At 47.0% G+C, this 14,750-nt stretch overlaps 1 protein-coding gene across 3 annotated transcripts in view; it reads right to left on the bottom strand.

The window, feature by feature from the left end:
- The window catches only part of RABL3 (RAB, member of RAS oncogene family like 3), a 32,915-nt gene that overhangs the window by 10,732 nt on the left and 7,433 nt on the right, over nt 1-14,750 (bottom strand). For all 3 annotated transcript variants that reach the window (XM_014578481.3, XM_025189594.2, XM_006132907.4), the window contains exons 3-5: nt 12,094-12,223; nt 2,741-2,855; nt 25-175 (exon numbers count right to left, since the gene is read on the bottom strand). In XM_014578481.3, the coding sequence (XP_014433967.2) occupies nt 25-175; nt 2,741-2,855; nt 12,094-12,223 (396 nt within the window). The remainder of the gene's footprint in view (nt 1-24; nt 176-2,740; nt 2,856-12,093; nt 12,224-14,750) is intronic.

Here is a 14,750-nt window from a genome sequence, read left to right as displayed (position 1 = left end):
ATAAGTTCTGGCAAAAATACTAACCAGATTAATCTCTTCTGCATTGAAATCCTCAGCCAGGAAAGCTATTCTGGTCAAAACTTCATTGCGCTTAGTCTCTGGGATCTGGTCCAATTTGGTTCCTATCACCAGTAGTGGAATCTGGTTATCAGCAAACTGTTCACGGTCATAGTCCCTGGGCAGTGAAAACAGAGTAATACAAACCTAAGTGAGGCCAGAAAAAGGGAACCAACACCTACTCTTTCCAGTCTAAATGGGTGGCAGATTCTTGGATACTTTGTTCTGATGGCCAAGAGTGTGCCTTTCTGGGACTTGGAGGAGGGTTTCTGCAGTTGAATCACAGGGTGTGTTGGGAGATTTAGTGTGGAAACAGATAAGGAACTAGCAACTAGCACCAGACAAATGGGTTGGGGCTCTTGTCTAAAGAGAACAAGGTGGGAAACAGCAACTAAGAGATGAGCCAGATCACAATATCTAGCTACATAAAGAAGTTTTCATCCTTGCACGTCCTCCCTGCCCCAGACACTTTTCAGGGACCAGCAAAACCGCCTGGCACTCTGGCCTGGACAGATTTTGCCTCCCTGCAGGAAGGAGGGCCAGGAGGCGACAGCAGCTCTTTGCTGCGCTAAGGGTCCCGACACTCCAGGGCCCAGCAGGGAACTGCCGCCTCAGGCCAGGGCCAGCAGCTCTCGACACTCCAGCCTTGACCTCCCCCCCACCCAAGATTAGTGCACCAACACCAGCTTCCTGCAGGGGTGCGGGAGAGAAAAAAGCCACGAGATTCTGCACCAGGTCCAGTTTGCACTTCTCTGGCCTGGAGTCTCAGGGCTTTCTCCTCTCCACCTCTCCCGCAGGAAGCTGGCATGCTAATCTTGCTGAGGGTGCGGGGGAAAGAGTTGAGGCTGGAGTACCAGGCAGGTGGCAGCTCCCCAGAGCACTCCTAGCCCTGACCTAGGCAATGGTTCCCTGCTGGGTCCCAGATTGTCGGGGCCCTGAGTGCAGCAAGGAGCTGCTGCCCTTGTCCCCACTGTCCCCTGGCCCAGTCTTGTCGTCCTCCAGCAGCCAGAGGTGGGCCGAGAGGCCAGGGCTGGCTGCAATGAGGGAGGGGGGACCCCCACCCCAAGAAACTGGGGCTGCTTGCAGCCAGGAGGACGTGGAGGGGGAGGGAGGGCAAGAGGCCAGGGCTGCAACCAAGGAGATGTATGGAGGGTCCAGGGGTGGGAGCCAAGAGGCTGGGGCTGGCATGGCCCCCGGCCCTCCCCAGTGGGCGTGTGTGTGTGTGTGTGTGTGTGTGTGTGTGTGTGTGTGTGTGTGTGTAAGGCCAGGGCTGTCTACCCCCCCAGATAGGGAGGTTGGCAAGTGTAGTAAGCAGGGGGCACTGCCCCCTAGTACGAGTTGGAGAAGAGCAGAAAGGAAACAGCAGCTGAGAGGCTGGTTGGGTCACACTGTGCATTTGAAAGGGGGAGAAGAAGAAAGGAACCAGTAGCTGAGGTGGGTCTAGGGATGTGAAAGTATAACTGTGTGAACGGTTCACCAATGAACTTGGGCTCATCAGTTAACACTGCCATCCCGCTGCCTCTGTACCAGAGGCAGCAGTGCAGGGCAGCAGGTGGAACCTGGCACACATGGGGAGCCAGCTGAAAATCCAGTTCCTGGCATGTACCAGCTCCCAGCGAGCTGCCTTCTGCTCTGTGCTATGCATCTGTCTGCGGTGCACATGTAGTGGGGGGGCAGAACCCTCACTATAATCCCCACACATACTCGTTCCATTACTCTCACTCTCCTTTGTATGATTTTTTTTCCAGGGTTTGAAAATCTTCCTCTTTATACTTGTAACCAAGAACAGGGAAAAACAGCAACAAATACTCAGATGGGGCAGTACTGAAAACACATGGTCTGTGAACAGATTTCTTTAGTGAAATTTTTCAGAGATTTGCTAAAGAAATCTGCAAGATTTAGTGTTTCATTACTCCTCACAGGAAAAGAAGCCAGCTAGGACATGGAAACATACACATTTTCATGATAATTCACAATAGATGGCTCTGAATGCCACAAAGCAGCTATGAAAATCTTTGGGGTAGCAGAAAACTATATCTGTTCCCACATAAACCTCAACAAATATAGAAGCAATACGGAGACATGCTCCTCTGACCCCAGACTATGCCCAGAAAGCCCAAGGATTTAGTTGCAATGGGAACTAGGGATGTAATAGTGTAGTCGATTAACCAATACAGCATTAACCTATGAGGTTTTGCTTAGACTACACGTATTTCCCCCCACCCCTTGCCAATAATTTTAGCAGCAGGCTGGCCAGCAGCTCAGCTCAGTCCCAGCTTGCACTAGGCCCTGAACCTACACTTGCTGTGGCTCTGCATTTAAAGTGTATTAGGAGCCAGGTGGGCAGGCAGCTCGGCTCAATTCCGGCTTGTGCTGGGTCCAGGAGCTCAGACCACTTTCTCCCGGACAGAGAATAGTCAACTAACTGATAAAAAAATCATGAGGTTAATTGACATTCAGTTAACCGGTAGTTAACATCCCTAGTGGGAACGGTTCTTTAGATGGAATAGCAGTATCGTTTCTTTTCCATAGTCCCAAAACTCTTCTCAGACTTCCCAACTACACCCTAACCCAAGAACTCAGCACTTCCTGTGGATTTCAAGGGGCCTTAGTGATAAAGGATGAAGAGTTACAGGACAGCTGGAGTCATGTGTCTGATACTGTGGGCATGTTGTACACTCACCCATTTGTCACTAGCACTCCACTTGGAGCCACATCTCGGTTAAGTGCTTCCAAAGACCATCGATACAAGTTCTGGGAGGACTTCTTGTTAGTTAAGTCATGCACTAATATTATACCTAAACAGAGAGAAAAAAAAAAAAGACAGAACATTCCTTAATCATATGGTATTTTCCTAAACTCACCTTTGCACATCAGAGACTAGAAAACTGTGCAACTGAGAAAGAAGAGAGCCTCATCTGGAGTCAGGCTGAAAACATTAGCAAGGAGGAGCTATGTGGTACTACAGGCAGTCCCCGGGTTACGTACAAGATAGGGACTGTAGGTTTGTTCTTAAGTTGAATTTGTATGTAAGTTGGAACTGGTACATATTGTAGGGGAAACTCTAGCCAAACATTTTTTTTAGTTTTGGATAGCATAGGGAAAGGTTAACTCCCCTCTAATGTTTGTTTTGCTGTCTGTTCCCCTGTTCAGAAGATTTCACATCTATTTCTGTCCCTGTGACAAACTCAGGACTAAAGGAGTAACTCATCAAATACCAAACAGCTCTGAACCATGCTTTGAGCTAATAGCTTTATTTCCACACACCACCCAGGGTTCTAGGAGGAGGGTTCTTTTTTTGCTAACACAAGGAGGCCAGCACTTTGTTTGTTTTGGTGGAGTCTTTGTTTGCCCAGGGAGCCCAGCATGTATAGGGGGAGGAGGGGCGGAGAGGCTGCTTTTGTCTGCTGTTCGGCAGCCTGTTGCTGGCAGGAGGGGAGGGGGGAGGCGTGCAGGATGCGAGGCCGCGGGGGGGGGGGGGGGGGCAGTGGGCGTGGGGAGGCACTTTTCCTCTGCCCGGCAGCTCTGCGGGATCCCTGTCCCTGTGGCCAGCTGCTGCAGGCAGAGGCCAGTTGGAGCCGGCAGGCCGGAGGAGCAGGCCGAAGAGGAGGAGGAGGTGGATTCTAGGACCCAGGTGAGCGAGCCCCGGGGACGCTGCTGCGCTCAGGGAGCCCGGCATGTATAGAGGGGAGGAGGGGCAGAGAGGCTGCTTTTGTCTGCTGTTCGGCAGCCTGTTGCTCAGGGGAGGGGGCAGCCTGTTGCTGGCAGGTGGTGGGGGGGGGCAGCGGGCGTGGGGAGGCACTTTTCCTCTGCCCGGCAGCTCTGCGGGACCCCAGTCGGAGCTGGCCCGAGGAGGAGGAGGATCCTAGGACCCAGGTGAGCGAGCCCCGGGAATGCTGCTGCGCATGTGCGGGAGTTGCCTCACCCCGTTCGTATCTAGGGATCCGACGTAAGTCGGATCCACGTAAGTCGGGGACTGCCTGTACTGTAAATTGCCTTGTCTTTATGGAGGCATGGTTAAATGTGTTAGAGTTAAATGGGACCTGAAGAGAGAGGATGGAGGGATTGGTTTTTTGCTCTTTTTGTTTTTTAATGGTGTATAAAGAAGTTATAAAAGAATATCCCTCTTTTTTTACTTGTTTTTTTAACTTTAGAAGTTATCAGAAATGACAATGTTTATGTTTCTTTTTCTGAGTCACTTGAATTGAAAAGGCATAACAAACTACAAAGTTTTCAACAATATATCTAAAAATCTTCTCTCCCACTGAATGAGGTTGCATTCATTTACAGGCAGGGCTTGTAGCCTTGCCCATTATTAAGGCTGCCTGACAGTTCCCTTTATAAGACCCTGTTTTCAATTGCTTATAATTTTGCCAAACTGTAACCATTTGGGCTGAACTTTTCCCACACTGGATGTCTGCCTCAGACTGAATATGGAATAACTTTTGAATAGTTCAACCAATTTCAGTCATTGCCAAGAACAAGGCTAGGGAAAATAGACTTTTTTGCCCTTGTTAAAAAATGCCAGGTCAACTTTTCAAGGAGGGATTTACAATTTTTAAGGGATGTGCCTTTTGTCATTCTTGTGAAAATCTGCCCAAAATTCACTGTAATATAAGCCCTTTAAATAAATGTTTGCATATGCTCCAAAGAGATTTCTTAAATTTTAGTAGCTAAATTCCCTGAAGATTTTATTCACACTGGGCATGCATGAACCTAGGCTGAGCAGGACTGTTCCCCATAATTGCAGCCCTAGACTGGTCCAGGGCCAAGCACCAGAACTGTGAGCAGGAAGCCTCTCTCTCCTGGGTTTTCAATGACCCTCCTGCTATCCACAATTCGTGTGAAGTAAGCTGTTTGATTTAATGCATTGGGGATACAGGACAGGCCTTCTAGGAAAGGGCATGGAGGTAAGTAGATTGGGACTAGGAGTGCCTTGATGTGGATGGAAACTGAAGGCTTACCTACAATGGCAAGTTATTGCACTGTAACTTTCTCGCTCAGAAGTGAAAAAACCAAAACACATACCCTAACTGAAGTTACAGCACTGTACAGCACAAACGCAAACAGGCTCCTGAAGCAATTAGCTACTCCCCTCATACGGGTGGTTTCTCTCTCCCATAGAACTGCAGCCACAACCATACTGTTGTGTGAAAATGCTGCCATGGCAGCACTTTAATGCTCTGAGCATAGACAAAGCCTGAGACTGGACCATGGTAGGGGGAAGTGGAAACTGGGACTGAGAGTTCAGATGGAGGCACACCAGGCATAGGGACCAGAGGCAGACTAGGATTAGAAGCGGAGGATGAAAATAAGAAAAGGAATGGGGAAACAGAAGTTGAGGGGAGGGAGACTGAGACTGGATGAGGAATGGGAGGATGGGGAAAAAAAGACTGGAACTAGCTGGACAAGGAGTTGGGGGAAGAGGATGGTCTCATAGTTAAGGCAGTTGATGCTGCCCAGAGAATTTGACTCTAGCCCTGCCTTTGCTAGGGAGTTCCTCCATCGAACTGTGCAAGTTACATAATAATCACTTATGAAAAGTTTAGTTATGTGTGTGATCCTCAGATTCTTGGCGTCCAAATTGAGTTCTGGGTCGTATAGGTTCCGGAGCCACCTGCACTGCAGCTCTACATTTTAAATGCTGTATAACAGCCCAGCAGCTTTTACATTTAAAATGCAGGAGGCGTGGTCCCGGCTCGCACTGAGTCCAGCAGCCCCTGTTTGGGGCAGCCAGGGCTGGCTGTAGGCAGGGGCTGCTTGGGCAGCAGCCCACTGTCCGTGCCCAGCCCTGGCTGCCGCGAACAAGGGGCTGCTTGACAGCAACAGCCCCTGTCCACAAGGGGGCCCAGCTCTCTGCTGGGATCCTTGCAGACAAATGCTGCTTTGTGTAGCATCCCCTATTCCTCCCTCCCCCCCCCCCACCAATGCCTCTGATAGCCTCTGCAGGGCTCTTGTACATTTCAAAAGCAACAGTGCCTGCAGTAGGAACAGAGCGAGCAGAGACTGAAGCAGTCCCCACTTGCACCCTTTCCCCACTGGGCCTCTGCCTCCCCTGTCCCCCATGGAGATGGTGCTGGGAGGTACTGCCTCTCCTGCCCCGCAGCACCGGCTCCTGCTCCGCCCCCCTTGCTGTCTCTGTGTGATAAAGAGGGGGAAGGAGGCGGAGGAACTAGTTGATAAGCTAAATAGTTGCTAACATCCCTAGTAGGAGGAAATAAATGTCTTCATAGCAGAGTTTGAATAGCACGAAGTAAATAAGGCCTATGGCTACATGTTGAACAGGGAGACAAAAATAAAATATTCAACAGCTGCTCACTATGTAAGTGCTGTCCATTCTATACACTCAGACAAGAATCCTGAACAAAAAATGGTATGTGAATGAGTAATTACAGACTATCATAATAGAGAAGCACAAGTGGGTTGAATTAAGGTTGCACAGGCAACCTGAATTCTGGTATTTCCTAACTTCTGTGTGCTTGACTTTGCAACTTTAAAAATAGTCTTTGAGCAGGTAATATATTTTCATGTCATACCCCCCCTCCCCCCCCCCCCCCAAGTTCTCCATTCTACAGTCCCAGAGCAGACAAGACCTGATTTTCTACTTCTGAAGAGAAACGTTTCAGTCTGGCTTTATACAGCATAAAGGGCAAAACCCCAATCTTTCATCATCAGTAGCATCACAATAACACTTGCACAATAAGCTCCTTTTTTGTCCCCCAAACTCTTAAGAAGTCCCTCCCAATTCCAATAAGTGTGGGAATTTGGGGGCAGAAGAAAATTTTCTCCAACACAAGAGGTGAATTGGCTCAGCTGATTGAGTTATGGTAACCAGAATATGATGGGCTGGATTTTTCAATTTGCTACATTCACTTCATGCAGCAAAAAGTGAACATACCTGCAACGGTGTCATTTCCCTCCCAAGCACGCTTTATGAAATTTGGCTTATGAATATAAATGTGTGTAACTCGAAGATGTTTTTGACAAAATACCTTATGTAACCTATCAATTTTAATGTTACAATTGGCTGGATCTGTATATCCTATTTTGATGTGTATGAGAAGTTAGAAATATGAAGATTGAGACTATTTATAATTTTAATTGTGCTAATGAGCACGATTATTGGTGTCCCCCTCCCAAAATTTAATGACTTAGTGATCAACTTAATGACTTGTAAACAGCTTTCTTTTTCCTGTAACTCTCCCACTGGCCCCGTGCTCCCCACAGCGTTTCAAAGCGGCAGTGCCGCATGAAACTTGGGATCAGCTGGGGAGTCCCCAGCTGACCCCAGGTTCCATGCGGCCCTGCTGCTTTGAAACACGATGGGGAGCCCAGCATCAGAGTCCACGCGGCATTTCAAAGCGGCAGATTCCCCCACTGGTCCCAGGCTCCACACAGCCATGCCGCTTTGAAACACTGCATGCAGCCTGGGTCAGCTGGGGACTCCCAGCTGGCCCCAGGCTGCATGCAATATTTCAAAGCAGCAGCGCTGCATGGAGTCCAGGGTCTGGCCCTAGGCTCCACATAGTGCTCCCACTTTGAAGCACACCCGCTTTTCTTCCCCCATGCCTTGCTGGCTCTGACAGCAGAAAAGGGGGGAAGCAACTACTGTAGTTGACTAGTTGTTCATATCCCTATTAGTGAATTAGAACTATGAGTCTTTTCATTTTTATTTAGTAACTTACTTTGACCTGTCTGTGTTCACTTGCAAACACTTAAATCCTACTGTTTGTACTTAATTAAAAATACTTGTGTTTACTATTTGGCCCAGTGTAAATAATTGTTATTTGGGGGGAAATGTACATTTCTCTGTCATTGATAAAGAGGAAGACCATCTTCATGAGCTTTCCCTGTGCAAAATCTTTTACACAGAGGATGGACGGATTTATCTGGGATTTTGATTCCTTTTGAGGGCTGGTTTCCTGGGTGCTGTGCCCTAGAACTGCATCCTCTTACAGCTGAAGTGTTCTGCATTGCTCTGCAGGGGATGGTAACCCCAATTCTGTGCCTTGCCTATATCTTGTCCAGAGGATCTGGCTCAGCAGGACAGAGCGGAGCGGAGCCCCAGAGAGCAAGGCAGGCATCAGTGGCATGATCAGCACACCAAGGAACCAATCCCAAAGGGACTTCTGTAACTGCACCCCATCACAATGTCCTGTTGGATATTCCCCCTGTAGAATTTCCCTTGTGTAGGGGGACTCTCTTGTGCAAAAAAGACAGAAGTGTCGTAACCACCTCCTTCACCTGCTCTGCCACCATGTGACCATACCACCTGGTACTGGGATTCCATTTTGACGCTGGTATTTTTCCATGTAAAGGGGGGAGGGGTTGGTGTAGAATAAAAGGTTTTCACCCTGGGTAAATGTGTTATATTGAAATGAAAACTTTCTTAGTTTGCCAAATAGCTAGTAGAGACATGCATAAACAACATTTCCTGTATTTAAAAAGTTAAATTTCTGGCCCTTTTCCTTGCCAAGATATTTACAACTGTACACCCAGTAGTAGGAAAAATTACAGGCCAATCCCAGTAGCTGTTCTCTTCTCAGACCACAACCTCCCACAGCTAGAGCTCCTCATTCAATTAGTAATTCCTGGCAGCAGCCAGCACCTTCTTCTCCCAAAATCCTGCCAAAGGAGATGGGCATTTGGGGGATGCCTCTAGGTTTCTCCAGAATTTAATATGCCATGTAATTAAAAACAAGGAAAGAGCACACACTCTTGGTGTGCACATATCAACATGGGAAGACCATTCCCTTTGTTCACAACATTTGCATCCCGTTGAAAGCTTTTTTTCCTGTGTTCACACACCTGGTTTCCCATAGACGCCTCCCATCTTACACAGTAACATTATGCTACCTTTCCATCAACACAACTATCACTTCTTTAAGACCATGCTGCAAAGGATTTTTCCCCAACAGTGCTAGACAGGCTCAAACAGATCTCTTTAACCTTCTGTGCATCCAGTGAGACCCCACTGCACAAGCTCATTTGACTAGGAAGAGCAACTCAAAAAAGGGCAATACTGAGACAAAGCCTGATACAAGAGAGACCTATCACCCATTGCCTGTTCAAAACCTTGTCTACAAGCCAGCAGATGCAACAAAGCCACAAGGTCTCAAGCTGAAGCTCATTAACACTTAACCTGTAGTAAGCAAACAGCAAACCACACACTACTTCATCAACAACGAAGTCCTCAGTATGGCCTGGGTTTAAACTATAAGCATGGTGCCTCTGAATTTGATGTTTTCCAGCCCATCACAGGCCCAGAAAAGACAAGTAGGCAGGACAAAGGACTACATTCATCTTCTCTTCTTACATCAGATCCAAAAAGCACCTGAATAAGATTGTTAGACAAATTCAATTGACTATCTAAACAAGACAACCAATATTCATATAGCTTTCATGCTCAGTTTCAGACCACCAAAGACTAAAGATTTCATAAAATAGTGATAGAAATGTAGCCGTGTTAGTCTGGTGTAGCTAAAACAAAATACAGGACTATGTAGCACTTTAAAGACTAACAAGTTGGTTTATTAGATGATGAGCTTTCGTGGGCCAGACCCACTTCCTCAGATCAAATAGTGGAAGAAAATAGTCACAGCCATATATACCAAAGGATACAATTTAAAAAAGTGAACACATATGAAAAGGACAAATCACATTTCAGAACAGAAGGGGATGCGGGGGAAGGAAGGAAGGAAGGAAGGAAGGAAGGTGAATGCTTGTGAGTTAATGATATTAGAGGTGGGGAAGGGTAGATGTCTGTGAGTTAATAGTGTTAGAGGTGATAATTAGGGAAGCTATCTTTGTAATGGCTAAGATAGCTGGAGTCTTTGTTCATGCCCCCGCGGAGAGTGTCGAATTTTAGCATGAATGCCAGTTCAGAGGATTCTCTTTCAAGTGCAGATTTGAATGTCTTCTGAAGTAGGATGCAGGTGAGTAGGTCATTGAGACAGTGTCCTTTTTGGTTGAAATGGCAAGCAACTGTATACCTAGAAACCATCTACTACAAGACAGACCCAAGAAAACCAACAATAGAACACCACTTGTCATCACCTACAGCTCCCAACTTAAACCTGTCCAACACATTATTAATAAATTACAGCCTATACTGGAACAGGACACTAAACTCCAAGAAGCTCTGGGAGACAGACCCATAGTCTCCTATAGATAACCACCTAACCTCAAGATGATTCTTACCAACAACCACAGGACATACCACACTAATACCAACCCTGGTACTTTCCCTTGCAACAAACCCCGTTGCCAGCTTTGTCCACATATTCACTTTGCTGACACCATTACTGGGCCTAACCAAGTGAGTTATAAGATCAAGAATACATATTCCTGTGCCTCCAGAAATATAATCTATGCTATCATGTGCCGAAAGTGTCCGTCTGCTATGTACATTGGACAAACGTCTCAGACGCTTTGCCAAAGAATCAATGCCCACAAAACAGACAGACAGGATCACAAAGAAAAAACAGTTGCTTGCCATTTCAACCAAAAAGGACACGGTCTCAATGACCTACTCACCTGCATCCTACTTCAGAAGACATTCAAATCTGCACTTGAAATAGAATCCTCTGAACTGGCATTCATGCTAAAATTCGACACTCTCCGCGGGGGCATGAACAAAGACTCCAGCTATCTTCCCCATTACAAAGATAGCTTCTCTAATTATTACCTCTAACACTATTAAATCACAGACATCTACCCTTCCCCACCTCTAATATCATTAACTCACAGGCATTCACCTTCCTCCCCCCCGCCCCGCATCCCCCTTCTGTTCTGAAATGTGATTTGTCCTTTTCATATGTGTTCACTTTTTTTTAATTGTATCCTTTGGTATATATGGCTGTGACTATTTTCTTCCACTATTTGATCTGAGGAAGTGGGTCTGGCCCATGAAAGCTCATCATCTAATAAATCATCTTGTTAGTCTTTAAAGTGCTACATAGTCCTGTATTGTGTTTCATAAAATAGGTGATACTTTGTCAACAGTGGTGTTAAAATACTCCAGACCTCTGTGGAGACTTCAACATCCTTCAGTTGGAAAAGCCCAAAATTTAATTTCCCCATTTGGGGGGGAAGAGGAAGAGAAAAATAATGCTAGGAACCACACATGATGGATGCTTACCACACTGCTTAATGTACTACTGAATAGCACTCAAGATACCATGACAAGAGACATAGAACAAGAACTTGAATAAAATAGCATATTTGGGACAAAATTTTCAAAACTGGTTATTAATTCTGGTTGCCTTGTTTTTTCCCCCATGAACTCCCTCTGCCTTGTTTTCACTTATGGCATAAGTAAGGGGTTACAGGACATTATATATTATATTATTCTATTTTAATTTAAATGATGTTTTATGAATTACAAGAATATAAATCCATGTTTCAAAACTAGGATACCATTTACCAATTAATATAAAATATTAATTCCTACCTGGGAGGAGGTTGTGAGATTCAGCTGTTAAAAGCTATTTTGCAGATGAAGTGAAAAAAGGCGTGATGGTAATCAGAATGTTTTATGAGACAATATCCCACAGTCTGCTGGGGCTGCAAATACCTGGCAGAACTATTGTAAATGATTTTACAACCAATACATTTTTCCAAGCATAGGTCCTGAAGCAGCCAGCAGACAGAAAAAAAATTATGTTCCTGCATGTTTATGAGGCCTGGAAGAGTGAAACATGTCTTCATTACTGCATGCATAGCCTGAGGAAACCCTACTGAAGTTTCAAGGACTCCCTGTTGTGTTAGTTCTGGAACACAGAAAGTCTGAAACAGAGTGAAATGCTGGATTCTGCTCATTTGCATAATTACTCAGAATCTTTTTCCAGCTCACAGCTGGTTCCACACAGCTATGTTTGACTTAAGAAATCTATACATTTTTTTCTAATTTCTTTTTTTAAGAAGAAAAAATAAGATCAGCAAGACCTGGGAGAATCCTGACTCAAAATCAATAGCGATATCTCATATCCGAACGTAGCTGGAAACAAAAATATATTTACACCAAACATACTTTACCATTCACAGAGTTGTAAAACACCGCCCGTGTGCTTTTCACACTACTAGCACTGCCCACTGAACCACCAACATCCCATAACTCGATGTAGTAGGTCTTCTCTTCTGGAGTCCCCTCTTTGTAATCATGGATCTGGAAAAAAAACCCCAACAATTCATAAATATGCACAGTATCAATTGCAGAAGGTGAGCCACACAATAAGGACCTCAGCTGGATGGGCAAAAAAACACAGGGATGGAACTGAAACTTTTAAATCAAGTACAGGCAGTCCCCGGGTTACATGGATCCGACTTACATCGGATCCCTACTTACAAACGGGGTGAGGCAACCCCGCACTAGTTGCTTTTCCCCCTAGCAGACCAGGGAGACGCGAAGCTAGCGCCCCACCCAGCAGACCAGGGAGACGCGGAGCGGCTTTTCTCAGCAGACACCTCAGCTTGAGAATAAAGGACTGAGGGAAGTGAGGTGTGGGAGAATAAAACTGAGCTCTGGAGAAATGTTTGGCTAGAGTTTCCCCTACAATATGTACCAGTTCCAACTTACATACAAATTCAACTTAAGAACAAACCTACAGTCCCTATCTTGTACGTAACCCGGGGACTGCCTGTACTGAAGTCATGTCCCAATGTACTGTGAGGCCGTAAGATTGCTCGAACAAAGCATGTTTGGGCCAGGTGATAATTGACACCATGAGTGCTTTAGGATGTAGTCTTGCTGATCCAATAGAGGGCCTTCTTCCTTCGGAGATACTGGTGAACCTAAATCAGGGGTGAACAATACTTTTTGAGGCGGGGGCACTCCAAGATTTTGGAAAGTGGTCAAGGGCCTCACTTTTCTATGGAGGGGGTGTAGGGTCTGGTATGGAGGTTGGGTGCAGAAAGGAGCTTGGGGTAAAAGGACTGGGGTTCAGGGTCCAGGAGTGAGAATGGGTGCAGGAGAGGATTCTGGCCTGGGAAAGGGATGTAGGAGGGGTTGCAGGGTCTGGTAGGGAGCTGTGATCTGGGGAGGGGGAGTGCAGAGGGTTTGGGTGGAGACCTGGAGCAGGGAACTGAGGTGCAGGAGAGAGTGCAGGGTCAAAGAGGGGGTATGGGTGCAAGAGAGGATTCTGGACTGGGGCAGGGTTGTACAAGCAGGTACAGAGGGTTTGGGTGGTGGCCTGGGGCAGAAGAGGGTGATGACGTAGGGCAGGAAGTTAGAGTGTGGGCAGGGATGGGGTGCCAGAGGCAGGTTCTGGCCGGGAGGCACTTTACTAGGCAGCTCCCAGGAAGCGGCCTCAGACAGGCTCCCTACCTACTTCAACCCCAGGCTGCTCAAAGTGGCTGGCTGCTTCATGCATTTCTCTGTGCTGTGCACGAGGAAGGTTGGAGGTGGGAGAGGACTTGGCCCCCACCATCCCAGCTGCCATTTGGAAAATGGGAGTTGCGATGACTGTGCTGGGTGCAAGGCAACATGCAGTCTCCTCCACTCTCAGCTAAGGACATTAAAATGTGGTTAATTGATTCCAGTGGGCAAGCGACCAAGGAGCTTGTGAACAGGACAGCAGCGACGGATGGTGATAGGTCTGCTGTTGTTACCTGCACGGAGTGTGCCATGTTTGTCTTCCTCCCGGAAGAAAGAATGGATTTCATCTGCACTAAGTGCAAGCTGGTTGCCATCTTGGGAAAAAAAATGAGAGGACTGGAGGCCCAAGTGTCGACCCTACGCTCGATCAAAGAGGATGAGGACTTCCTCGATAGAAGGCAGCGTTTAATCCTTCAAGCATGGCAGGCGGAAGAGCCAGAGAGGGCAGTATGGGACCAGGAAGAGAACTGGCAGCATGTAAATTCTAGAAGGGGAAAGAGTCCAGCATGGGAATCCCCCAATGCTATAGAGGTAAGTAATCGCTTTCAGGCTCTCTCCATAGGCTCTGCAGTGCTGAAAGCTTTGGAAGGGTCCTCACAAGGAAGGAACCGCAAGGGAATACCATCTACTAGAATGTATGGGATGCGTAGTCCTAGGGATGGGGGTTTCACGGCCACCACCCCCAAAAGAAAACGATGGGTGGTGGTGGTCGGAAACTCCCTCCTAAGAGGGATTGAGCCATCCATCTGCCGTCCGGACCTAGAATCTCGAGAGGTGTGCTGCTTACCAAGAGCTCGCATTCAGGATGTGACTGAGAGGCTTACCAAAATGATCAAACCTTCGGATCGCTACCCCTTCCTGCTTCTCCATGTGGGAACTAATGATACGGCCAAGAATGACCTTGAGCGGGTTACTGCAGATTATGTAGCGCTGGGAAGAAGGATCCAAGAATTCAGAGCGCAAGTGGTGTTCTCGTCCATCCTCCCTGTCGAAGGGAAAGGACTGGGCAGGGATTGTCAAATTGAGGAATTAAATGAGTGGTTGCGCAGGTGGTGTCGCAGAGAGGGCTTTGGTTTCTTCAACCATGGGACTCTGTTCCAGGCACAAGGATTGTTAGGAAGGGATGGGATCCACCTAATCAAGAGAGGAAGGAGCATCTTCGCGGGTAGGCTTGCAAACCTAGTGAGGAGGGCTTTAAACTTGGTTCGTCGGGGGACGGTGATCAAAACCCTGAGGGGAGCGGGAAAGTTGGATACCGGGAAGAAATTCAAAGAGGAACAAGCAACAAAGGAGAACCCCAATTAGAATGGAAAAGGTA

The sequence above is a fragment of the Pelodiscus sinensis genome, chromosome 1 (genome assembly GCF_049634645.1).
Source record: "Pelodiscus sinensis isolate JC-2024 chromosome 1, ASM4963464v1, whole genome shotgun sequence".
In the NCBI taxonomy this organism is placed as follows: domain Eukaryota; kingdom Metazoa; phylum Chordata; order Testudines; family Trionychidae; genus Pelodiscus; species Pelodiscus sinensis.
This window is presented reverse-complemented; position numbering and strand designations above follow the sequence as displayed.